Source organism: Rattus rattus, chromosome 9 (genome assembly GCF_011064425.1).
Source record: "Rattus rattus isolate New Zealand chromosome 9, Rrattus_CSIRO_v1, whole genome shotgun sequence".
Taxonomy (NCBI): domain Eukaryota; kingdom Metazoa; phylum Chordata; class Mammalia; order Rodentia; family Muridae; genus Rattus; species Rattus rattus.
Genome location: NC_046162.1, coordinates 56,123,176 through 56,135,772, shown reverse-complemented (window position 1 = coordinate 56,135,772; position 12,597 = coordinate 56,123,176). Strand labels below are relative to the sequence as shown.

Sequence of the window (12,597 nt, the reverse complement as noted above, 5' to 3'; positions counted from 1 at the left end):
AGGAATAAATTCCTCTATATATTTTCATTGTATTTTGGTTATCAACAGTCATCAATAATGTTTTCCCTTCCCCTCTGTCACACTATATTTTTAATTATGCCAAATAGTCTAAATAATTTATGTAAGCTTCCATTCCCCTATCCCTGCTAGGGAAGGGGAGTGAGTGTATGTGAATGTGTGTATATGTATGTATGATTCCATTACACCCCACCCCATTTTGGGAGTCTAGCCTCTAAAAAATATTTTTATAATAATTTTGACTACTTCTGAAAGCAGAGAAAAAAACTCATTTATATATCCTGAAATCTGTGTGGAGGATAAAAGGTATTTGGTCATTTTTTTTTTTTCAGCTATATTGTCTGTAAACATAATGGAAGTAGAAATTTGGCCTAATTTTCAACCTGAAAAGTAGAAATCTAGTTAATTCCATTCAAAAGTGGTTTGAGTTTTAACTATTGTAATATGTTATTTTGAACAGATTTGAAATCTATTCTGTTCATGAATAAGAAGCAAAACTGGCTTGACCATGATTTTTTTTTTTTTTTTTGGTATGTGGATTTAAAAGCAGATTTGCTTAACCCAGTTTCTTTATAGTTTTTTTTTTTTTTTTAAATCTGTCTATAAGGATGAGGATTCTCACATAACATCAGATCTATGTATTTAAAACCAGGGCGGTCAGCACAAATTTGTATGTAGGATTTTTTTGTTAGCTTATGCTATAAGCAACGTGTGTGTGTGTGTGTGTGTGTGTGTGTGTGTGTGTGTGTGTGTGTGTGTGTGTGTGTGTGTGTGTGTGTGTGTGTAATATATGCATATATAAGTACAGTGCTAAAGTGGTTACCAGCAGGTTTTGAGAGAGAATGGTGCATTGGGAAAGTGTCAGTTGCCACCTCATTCTTCCTGATTTATAGGTTTCTGACACTGTATTCCTTTCTCTCTCTTGTTTTTGACCCCCATTGGGTGTACCTTGTCTATGTACAGATATTTTGTAATATATTAAATTTTTTCTTTCAGTTTATAAAGATGGAAAGTGGAGATTGGAAAATTAAATATTTCCTGTTAATATACCACTTTTGCTGCATTGCATTTACTTCTAATTTCTGTACCCTTTGAGCATATCTAATCATGTATAAAGGACTTATTTCCCTTTATCTTACGGGTTCTCTATTTCAGAAATGCTCTATATGTTATAAACTACCAAAACAAAATTTCTCAGGGTTTGGAGAGGTACTTGAAAATGCTAGAGTAGGAAGTAGAGAATTAAAAATTGAGTTAGGGAAATTAATGAGAATATGATTTTAAAAGAATAAAGTAACAAACAGATGGATTATAGTATGAAGCCATCAAGAGTTGAGCTTCATGTACCCTGACTGACTCCTCCTGGCAGGAGAGGTAAGTGGGTTTGAGCTCAACAGTCATCAAAAGAAGTTGGTAAGAAGCTATTTAGACCCAAAGGATACTCTAAAACCAGGCTCCCTACCATTCCACCCAGTCTTGTTTCCACAGTGTTACAGAAGGGGGTCAGCATGGGGATTAATGTGCCCATCTCCCTTTGAGATTTTCAAACACAGTACTAAGCCAAGAAGTGAAGCAGAGTTGTTTAAAGTGTGTGGTAATTCTAAAATCTTTTCCAACTCTACCAGAGGGGAGAATTGTTTTTAGTTCCTTTTACGTCTTAAACCACTAAGGAGTCCTTGACAATGTGTACTGCAGTCTAGCTAGGAAGAAGGCAAATAAAGTCTAGTAGGAGAAAGAGGAGAAGTGTCTGAACTTTGTATTTGGGATGAGGATATTATAAGCCTAAGGGTTACCCAGGACATGGAAAATGAAAGATTAAAAAGCTGCCGCTATGGGTTGCTGACCTGGTCTAAATTTTCCATTTTTGGTGTCCCTTGCCTGTGAGCAAAATCTTACCCCTTTTTTACCCTTAAGTATAATGGAGAGCTCAGGGTTGGTCCAGTCACGTGAATCTTTGGTTCTGGTTTCTCCAGAGACGGGAGTGCATTGCGTGTTTGTGACTAGGTATCAGTTTCCAGCTACCAGAATTCCCACTTTATAACAATAGCTGTCTTAATCCTGAGTCTAAAGACTGAGGACTTATGAGCCCGAATTTTTTTTTCTCTTCATACACAAAGCTATTTCTTTATAGAAAGCCTTTTCAGTAACCAAATTTCTTTAGTACTCTTTCCCACATACACACCTTAATTTTAAAAGGCTAATGCCTACAGTGAGTTAACAATGTTCTTGGTAAACTGGGGTTTCTGCCCCCGCCCCCCAACTGAACTTTTTAAAGTTACTAGATGACTTCTCTTTTCACTGTTTAGTAATTCTGAAGGACTAGGAAGAATAAGAACCAGGAGCTCCTTAGTGAAGAACTGTTCTACTATTTCAAGGGAGAGGCAGGCATGCTGAGTCTTTCAGTTGGCCTGAAGGATAAAGAAAGCATTCCTGGACACTAGTTGGTTTTTATTTTCTGACTAGGTTTTCTCATGTGCAGAAACACCTCCAAAATGTTTCTACAGCCTTAGGACTACTCAAGTAGAAGATTCCTCCAGCCCAGGCTGGAAGACACCTGTGGGACTCATTTGTGCTATCTGTCCTACCTGTCCTCACTGAGCTGTCACTCCCCTATCTACCCACTTCCTTTCATTACCTTGCTTTCTCTCCTCACCTTTTTCTCTTTTCTGTCCCACTCAGGGTCCAACTAGGATGGCTTTAAGTCTACCATAATTACTGATGACTTTGCTGGTTGTTTAGTATTACTATGTTCCATAGTTTCAAAATTCTTACAGGCAATTCAGAGAACAAATATCTGGATATCTAACTTTTAGAGTAGGAGGTAAAGAGCATAATTTGTTCTTGCCAAGGTATGATGGGAATTTCTATGCTATGTTTCAGTATTCCTACTTCTGCTCTTTGAATCTTCACCTCTTCTCCCTCATCCTAGGGGTGTTGTACTGATGGTGACATTTCTAAGTTCATTTGCAGATAATGTATATAGGGACTAAAAGGCGATGAGAAGAACGCTAGAATATGAAGTAGAAGGCAGATACAGACTGTTTGGATGCTCTGGTGGTTATCATGTGGGTGTCAAAGTGTTTTGACCACTAGGTTGCTTTTATATCTCTTATTTAAAAAATTACTCAGCAGTACTGAGAAAGACTGATGTGGCGTTAGCCCTTCATAGTCTTTAGATGAATAATTGTTGCGAAGCTTTCCTGTTAAGTCTTCAACTTCAGCATACTTCTCTGAAGTAGGGATATAGGCATAAAGTTCACTTAGATGTGTCCTTAGTTCTTGCAAATAAATGGGTTTTTTTTTTTAAAGATTTATTGTTTTCTGTGTGCATATGCACCATATTGTGTGCAGGTAACTGCCCAGGAACATCAGGAGTGGGTATCTGATGCCCTGGAGCTGAAACCATAAGCAGTTATCCACATGACATAGCTAGTGAGACCCGACTCAAGTCTTCTGGAAGAGTAACATGCGCTTTACCTCTGAGCCATCTCTCCACACCTCCATAAGTGAATTTTTTTGGTGTCTTAATCTCAAATTTTAGTTAATTATTTTTTAAAGTATGCAAACTAAACTATTCCTGAGAGAGACTGAAGTAGTGTTTCTAAAGGGTAGAGGGTAGCTAGCAGTCAGTGCTTGAAATGAAGAACAAAGTCTGAGTCTTAGAGGATCGTCTCTCTACCTAAAGGCCTGTCTCAGAACTTGGAGGGTGCGTGGAGATTGCTGTGAGGCAGCACTCGACACTGGGCTAATACAAGTTTCAGTTTGTTCAGTTATGGATAAAAAGGCTAAACTTGAAGACTTTACAGATGCTTAGGAACCTGGTGCCCCTAAATTTAATTCAGGAACTTTTAGCTTTTGCTTTAGAACGGTGTTTACAACTTCTATTAGGACTCAAAGACCTTGTTTAAAAAAACAGTTTAAAAATTTAAAAAAACAAAACAGTATAAGGAGGTGGTAGCAGAAATAGGGCAGGAAGGAAAATCTACAGCTGCCTAGCAATGATTTGTGAGAAGAGAAAATTGTGATTGGGATAGTAAAATTTAGGGGCTGTTTGCTTTAGAGCTTCACAATTGACTTTAGGGTGGTCCCATGAGGGTAGTTCTATTAATAAAGAGTCACTTGGTCATACTAGTACCTTTAAGGTTAGAGGATGGGTTAAAACCCCAGACTTAAAAACGACTTAGTAAGCGCTTGACTATCTTGAAGGCATTCTTTCAGGCAAGCTAAGGAACATCAGAAAAAATAAATGCATTCCTTGTGTTATTTTGAGACAGGGTCTCACTACAGACCAACCTGGCCTCAAACTGGAGGTACATCTGCCTTTGGAGTACAGGGATTAAAGACACACACCACCATGCCTGTCCTCTAAACAAAAGTATTAAGCAGATATCTAACATAGGATATTTGCATAGCAATGCTGTCTACGTAGTTCAAGTAATAAGGAAGTAAGGTGCTAAAAGTTAAAAATTATTTCTTTTTGTTTGTTGTTTTGGTTAGTTGGTTGGTTTTGGTTCTTTGGTTCTTTTTGATTTTGAGACAGTGTCTCTTTATGTAGTCCACGCTGTTAGACCAGGCTGATCTGGAACACACAGAGCTTCTCTTGCCTCTGCCTCTCAAGTGCTGGGATTGAAGGCATGTGCCACCACACCTAATACAAGTTTTAAAATTGCAAATGATTTTATATATTTTAGATCAACCCTTCAAACTGTTCATGCTCCCCTTGGTTTAAATGAACAGTGCATAGAAGAGGAGAATATACGAATTAAGAGTCTCGGAGGGAATGAGCTACAAGCTTATTTCAGTGCTAACTTTGACAAATGAAAACACAGACCCAGAAAGGCAGAGAAGCTTATGCTGTTGGGAGAAAGAAGTAAGAAAAGGGGAATTCATGTTAAGATACCTACTATCTATTAGGCATTGTGGCAGGTGCTTTACAGTTAGGATATATGTCCAGGGACTCACTGTAGTCCTATCTGGCCTGGAACCCATAATGTTGACCTTGAGCTCTGCCTCCCAAATGCTGGGATTAAAGGTGTGCACCATCACACACAATTGCCTTTGGTATCTTAATTTTTGGGCACCTTGAAGCCAAAAGTTAGAAGAAATTAAAGGCAAATCTCTTTGAAGATTGTAAGCTATAAGAGGAATGGTAGACTTTTTTCTTTTTAACCACAAGGAGGAAGTGAAGAATAAGCATTGTAGAATGAGGTTAGGCTAAGGAAACGATCACAGGTAAAGGAGCACATAATTTCACTATTCTAAAATGGTGGTCAGAGGCATTAGAATTAACTTTCATTCTAGAAATTCAGATTATTGTTTGGGAATACGGAATTAACTTTAGCTATAGTAGGAAATAGGGCCTAAATGTGGTGCTTAAACTTGTCTATAATCCTAGACTTAGAAAGCAGAGGCAGAAGGATTAGGAGTTTAAGGCTATCCTCAGCTCCATAGAGAGTTCAAGGCAAGTCTGGGATAGGAGAGATCCTGTTTGTTTTTGTTTTTGTTTTGAGACAGGATCTCACTATGTAGCTCTAGCTGCCCCAGGCTCTAACATGGAAATGTTCCTGCCTCTCCTTCCCAAGTGCTGGGATTAATGGGGGGCAATACCACACCCTTGAGTTGTTGGGTTTTTTTCGTTTGTTTTGTTTTTTTTTTATGTAATAAAATGTGTTTTCATTTTTAAGGTGTCCTTAAAGTATTTAAATGCTATGAATCAAGGAGATAATTATTTTTTATTTTTTATTTTATGTGCATTGGTGTTTTGTCTACATGTATGTCTGTATGAGGGTATTGGATCACCTGAAACTGGAGTTACAGATAGTTTAAGCTGCCATGTGGGTGCTGGGAATTGGACCCAGGTCTAGGAGATAATTTTTTTAAATGTATGTATGAGTATTTTGCCTACATGTATGTCTGTACCAAGTGTGTAGCGTGGTGCTCATTGCCTGCTGTGTGGCCAGAAGAGGTCATCAGATCCCTGAAACTGGAGTTACAGACAGTTTTGAGCTATCTTGTAGCTACTGGGAATCAAACACATGTCCTGTGGAAGAGCAGCCAGCGCTCTTAACCACTGATCCATTTCTCCAGCCCTTATTTTACTTTTTACTTTTGTTTAAATCTTTGAAATAATGAAATAGACTTTGTAATTTTTAAAAAAAAAATTGTCTGGTTTTTCAAGACAGGGTTTCTTTGTAGCCCTATCTGTCCTGGAACTGTGTAAACCAGGCTGGCCTGAAACTGGGAGATCTGCCTGTCTCTGCCTCCCAAATGCTGGGATTAAAGGCGTGTGCCACCACCGCTTTGCCTGGATTTGTAATTTTGGGAAGACTTGATGTCCTCTGGAGCAGGTGACAGCCTGGAAATTGACATAATAGGATATTGTATCCAGAGAGTTATGCCCTGAAAACCCCTTCATTGAGGAGCAGCAATATCCTTAGTTAAGTCTGTCCTGTACTCAGGACAAGCAAGAACACTGGGGGTCTCCTGTTAGGAAACTTCTGGGCCTAGTGAGAGGTGAGTCTTAAACACTTGGCTGAGGTATGAAAAGTTGATATTTTTTGTTAGTCTGCTGTGCTTCTTTTGTTTAAGACAGTTTTACAGATTGGCCTCAAAATTGTAACCCAGGGCGGCCTCAGTCGAGAATTTGGGGATTGTGGGTGTGTGCTGACTTAGGAATCTGTGTTTTATAAGTCTTACATGGATGCGCAGGTTAGGAAATAAGTGTAACCCCAACAGAAGCCAAAGCAAAGAAATAACCAGAAAAGGCTGAGTTAATCAGAATAGCTCTGGAAGTGAAGATGGGCAGAACACAACACACAGCCCCAAGCAATTTTTAGGAACCCAAGTAGCTCCTGTCTTGCTGTCTCTTTGTGACTTTTAGGATAGAGAAGACTTGGGTTCTGTGCCCCATAAAAAAAAGAGCTGCTCACTAGTACCATGGACCTAAAATAGGAGGCAACAGAGAAGATGACGTGTATGTTCTGAGCATGGGGCTGTCATGCCTGGCTGGAATGGAACAGGAAAGGTATATTAAAGAAATGAAGTTGGAGAAGCAGTCCTAGTGGCTTGAATTAGGATTTGAGATTTGCTTTGTTAAACAGTAATAGGGAGCAATGGAATGGACTAGCAATGATGCTGAGGCCTCTCGTAACTTTACTAGGCCAAGGAAACAATTCTTTAGGATGCTGCTCTTGCCCAGACTTTAGGCAATAAAGATTGTTACTAGAGTGAGACCAGGGGAATCCAAAGAAAGGAGGGGAGTTCACAGGCATTGGTTAGGCCTGCTGACAGACAGCATGGGTGTGAGAGTGGTGTGGGTTGGGGAAGCTAAAATATGGTTTCCAGATGAGGATCCCAGGACACAGTTGAGCTGCTGCTGAAAGTTTGGTGAGAGGTGGCTGCTTTTTAAGACGCAGGTGCTTGTTAGCCACATGCAGTGTACCTCTGTCCAGTGTTGAAGAAGATAGGAGTGGACCCTGGCAAAGAAGGACTGGGGCACTCAATGTGTCCACCCCCGGTACCTGTCCCAAGCTTTTTTCAGTTGGAGAACCAGGCAAGAAAGTCTGATCGTAGGGTATAGTGAAGACATCAAAACTGCTAGCTCATCCTCTATCTGGGAAAGAATATAGAGGTGATTTTTAGTTGGTTGGTTTTTTTGTTTGTTTTTGTTTCTTCCCCTCTTATGCTTTAGAGATAGGAAATGACTAGCCTGTGGCAGTGTGTGCTGTGGAAGCACAGTCCTCTGGCTTGATTCTTGGAAGGCCTTTTTCTGTCCCTCCCTGGGGCTCATTTGTATATCTGGTTCCTGCTCCCAGAGCCATAAAGTGGGAGCCCCCATTTATTAATTGGGTTGGGACTGGGGAGGGGGTCGGCGGGGGACTCTTTAGTGTAGCAGGCAGGGGTCTTTCCGAATGAGCCCATTAGCCAGCCCCAACGGCAACTGAATCGGGGCTGCAGCCAAGTCCTCTTCGTTTCAAAAACCCTCCATCGCCTGCAGCAGATCAGAACAAGGCCTGCGGGAGCCCTTAGCTTCTGATTGCAGCTGTGAGGAAGGACAAAACAATTTATAGGAAGCCAAGTAGCTCTTGTCTCACCGTCTTTCTCTTTCTGACTTTGGGGAGAAAGAAGACTGGGATGCTGTGTGTCCCCCCCCTTCCCCCACTGAGGTTTCTTGCAGGCATGAACGGCCCAAAGTAGGAGAAAACAGGATTGTGTGGGATTTGATATTTATGTCTCTGCTGTGGGTGTATTTACATATCCTTCCCATCTACATACAGTGTGTTGGACTAGCAGCCACTATGTATATGGGCTTCTTATATAGGGTTCCCTAGGGCAAAGTCAAGTGTGTGTTCAGTATGGCAATCTGAGGGTGGGGAGAAACAGTCTGCTTGCTTTATCAAGATCAGAATTAGATCCCTTAATTTTTCTTCTTAGGAGGAAGGGCTTAGCATTTAGAAGACCTCATTTGCCACTTTAGTCAAAGCATACTAGAAAGACATGTACTACAGGGGTACTGCTTTTTACACTGGCATAGAGTAGGGTGGCAGGCCCAGATATCACAGGGGAAGGAGGGACATTTGGGTCTTAACACCTTACAGAATCATAAATTTCCAGAGCTAAAAAAGAAGTCATATAATCTAGACTCTCTTCTTAGAACAAGATACTGAGGCTTAAAGGACGATAGTGTCTCACCCAGTCATACAATAAGACTGTTGTGCTATCTCAGTCTAGCCTCCCAGAGGCAGAATATTAGTCTATATGAATGAATATGAAGCCCTCAACTTTTAGAGTGCCTAATAACCCAAGGCTACTTTAAGAAAGAAGAAGCAGATTCTAAAGGGGGAGAGACAAAAATCGAGAATGAAAAGTAGATTTAAAGTTGTTAGAATGAAACCATATTACGGATTATTCAAGAATAATCTCTTAGTGACCAACATACACCTTTAACCCCTGGGATCAGTAGATGGAGACAAGCAGATATTGAGGTCAGACAGGGCTACATAGTCTTAAAGATTCATTCAGGGTTGGTTAGATAGCTTGTAAAGGTACCTAGCCTAGTAAATGGAGATCTGTCCCTAGGACCCACATGAAGGAGAGAACAAACACCTGCAGGTGTGCAAGTCTTCTGACTCCACAGGCACCCCTCACACACACACACACAATGAGTAATGTGAGTTAAAAAAGAATGGCATACAAATCTTAGAAATAATTTAAAAAATATAGTAACCACTTTGTTGGGAAGAAAGTGGTAGCCATAGGCAAAAATCCTAATGCCTTTAGAGTTACCCCAAATTTTCAAAGAACCCTTAGCCACAAACTAAGGGACTGATACTAGGAAAACTTCCTCAGGGGCAATGTGAAAAATTCATGCTAAATCTCAGCTTAGGCTCTTTGCAATTAGAATAAAGTTATACCAGAAAGAATCCAAATGGAGACAGAGCACCTTAAGCAAGGCTGGAGGGAGTATTACTGAATGGGATATGGAAATTACAGGACTCAAGAGAATTGGTGGGGACCTTCTGCCTTTTCCTTATTTGTGGAGCTAGAGGAAGCAGTATTTGGTGTTCTTGGGCTGTGCATAAGGAAAATTATTGTACAGTGTTCAGAATCAAAAACAAGCTTATGGGGTGGGGCTGGCCTATGGGACAGGTACTGTAAGTCATCATCCTGGAGCTAGTTCTGCAGCACTGCCTTATGCTAGCTTTCTCTGGACATAAAAACTTGGGAGCCTGCTAGTAGCAAAAAAGGAAATGCTGAAGAAAGCAGTGAAACCCTGAGCAACTTGGAGATAGTTAGGGTTTGTGTTAGGGGATCCGCCAACTAGGCATTGTCTGAGTAACAGGCAGATGCCACTGTGTGTCATTTGTAGTTAGTCCATTGCACTGTTGTTGGAAGAGTAGAGGGGTATGGGGTTGATCTCTATGCAGAGACTTTGTTCCTGCAAAGGAAATGCATAATAGACCTAGGTGCCCAAATTGCAGCAAATCTACTCCTGCAAACCTTTCTGTTTCATAATTAAGGGCATTTTCTGGCTCTTGCTTAAAGAAGATTTGATGATCAAGAGAACCTTAGATCCAAGCTGGTGGTCTGGTCTAAAGTTATGTTGCCTCCTCCAAGTTAGAATCTTGCATTAACCTTGTATTAACGCTAACATGCATTGCCCTTTATGGTATTTCTGCGTTTTAGAGCTTTTATTCTATTAAATTTTCTGACATATATCTTAAATATCATGGCCATGGTTTTTCACTCATCAGCTGAAGAGCTAGTTCTTCAGAAGTAGGAATCTGGAACAGTCAGCTCTTCTCTGGAAGAATTATTAAGATTCTTTGGGGGAATTCAGGTTTAAGAGCATTGGAGAAACAGCAGTCATCACACTGTTACTGGTAGCTGTCAACACTGTCATCTCCTGTGCAGGACCACAGATCCTCTTTGCTCTGGTCCCTTGTCTTGTGTCTGATGTAGCATCTTATTTTTCTTTACAGATAGCTGCAGCAGGGACGACCTTTGAATAACTCGGGGACATCCATCAGTTAACCTTGCATCCAGAACCTCTGGAACAATCTCATCCACAGTACCTGAAGCCAGGTAGGGACTTAAAGACAGTCAGAAGTCACTGACCTGATTGTACATGGAGTAGCACCCTACTTTTGGTAAGGACAGTTTCTTATCCTTACTGAAATCCCCAGAAGAATGTCCAGAGTTAGTTTTTTTTTAAAGATTTATTTATTTTGTTTATGAGTACACTATAGTTGTTTTCAGACACACCAGAAAAGAGCATCAGATCCCCATTACAGATGGTTGTGAGCCACCATGTGGTTGCTGGGAATTGAACTCAGTACCTCTGCAAGAGCAGTCAGTGCTCTTAACCACTGAGCCATCTCTCCAGCCCCAAGTCCAGAGTTTTTATTTGGCTCTATTCCAGTATCTTACCTAGCAGTTAATAAGCTCTCTCCAGCTAGAATGATTGAGCCCTCTCTAACAATAGCAGTTACCTCATTCCTGTGTTAATGCATGGATATGCCTCTATACAGGAGTACTGACATTATTATTCAGTTACTTTCCACCTCCTTTAGGATGAATATTTCCCTTGTCCATACCCTTTCATACACAAAACACTTTTTCCCAAAAAGCTGGTTTTTGTTTTGTTTTCTATTTCTTTAAGTCAAGGTAGGACAGTACTATGTCCTTTCCCTGACTCTAATGAGTTTTACTGCCTTCTTTCTAGGTTCATTGGAAAATTCCACCTATCCAAATACTTCATGAGACACCAAAATTAAGAGGCCTGTACCTCTGTCTTCATTACCCAGAGCCAGCATCTCCACCTTCCTTCCCTGCTAGGTATGCTGCTTCACTCACCTCACAAACGATGATCTCTAGCTCCATCTCTCCATCTCTTGTGTTTGTTTTTTCCTTTCCTGCCTCTCACATGAACTGGGACTATAGGTTCTACATCTAGCTTCTCAGGGAATATTTTTGTCATTCAGTGTCTCCAAAATTGGAAGGCATTTGTGACTTAGCTCTTTTTCTCAGGAATTTCCAAGCCCTAGTCTTTAGAGCTGCCCTTCTGATGCCCATCAGGGGTCCATCCCTATCCCCATAGTTTAGAACTGCTTCTCTCCTGTTTAGCAGGTATGTGAAGGGACCGGGAAACAGACAGGCTTTGATACTGGTGCTGAATGATCCAGTACACATAGCCTCTCTTGAAAGCTGAAATTCTAGAAGTTTAACTGGGAAAATAAACTGGTCTTTTGATTCTTTTTTTTTTTTTTTTTTTTTTTCCCTTCGGAGCTGGGGACCCGAACCCAGGGCCTTGCGCTTCCTAGGCAAGTGCTCTACCACTGAGCTAAATCCCCAACCCCTAAACTGGTCTTTTGAGAGTGTTATCTAGTGTCTGTTCCTTAGGACTAGCACCTTGCCTAAGATGATCTGTGTTTCTAAGATCCACATATCCCAGGGAGTGGAAAAGGAATAGCTCTAGGATAGAGTCAGCCACTAGATGTTACTCTTTTTTTAAGTATGATGTCAGCTTTATTCTAGGCCCTATAGAGAGTTGTCCGGCGGTTAGAACATCTTCCTGCCTCCTGGATGTTAGAGGTGATACTTTCTGGCTTCTCTCTAAGCAGTGCTTCTCACCTCTGCAACCCATACACCAAAGCAACAGGTCCGGATAAGTGCCTGATGAGTCAGGTTCTGTTTCCTAGAAGCATGTGTGTCAGAGTGGGTAAGAGAGAGAAAGCAGATGTTAGAAAGCAGGAAATGTCTCAGGAAGTAGTCAATCAGTACATACCCATGAACCCTTGATGGCATAGAGAATGCCAACGTTTACAACTGCTACTTGTCTGTCCATCAGGCTACCTGATTCCTTATGGCAGTCTGACTAGTGGGGCAACTGCAGTTCTGATTTCTACCATACGAGGGCACTGCTGGCCAATTAAAATCCAAGCACCTTAAGAAACAGATGGATGAGGGCACTCTTTCCAGGGAATGGATCAGAAACATTCCCAGAGAGCCAGAGTACTGGCCCAGAAGCCAGAAAAATAACTGATACCACTTGTGATTCCTTTAAAATGGCCTGAGGCC

The 12,597-nt window shown here is 40.9% G+C and overlaps 1 protein-coding gene across 2 annotated transcripts in view; it reads left to right on the top strand.

Annotated features, from left to right (window-relative positions):
- The window catches only part of Cdk12 (cyclin dependent kinase 12), a 63,838-nt gene extending 53,127 nt beyond the window's left edge, over positions 1–10,711 (top strand). Inside the window, exon 15 of one of the 2 annotated variants that reach the window (XM_032914087.1) lies at positions 10,500–10,711. In XM_032914087.1, coding sequence (XP_032769978.1) covers positions 10,500–10,503 — 4 coding nt within the window. In that variant the 3' untranslated portion in view covers positions 10,504–10,711. The remainder of the gene's footprint in view (positions 1–10,499) is intronic. The other variant, XM_032914088.1, reaches the window with a different exon arrangement.
- Positions 10,712–12,597: the final 1,886 nt, after the last annotated feature.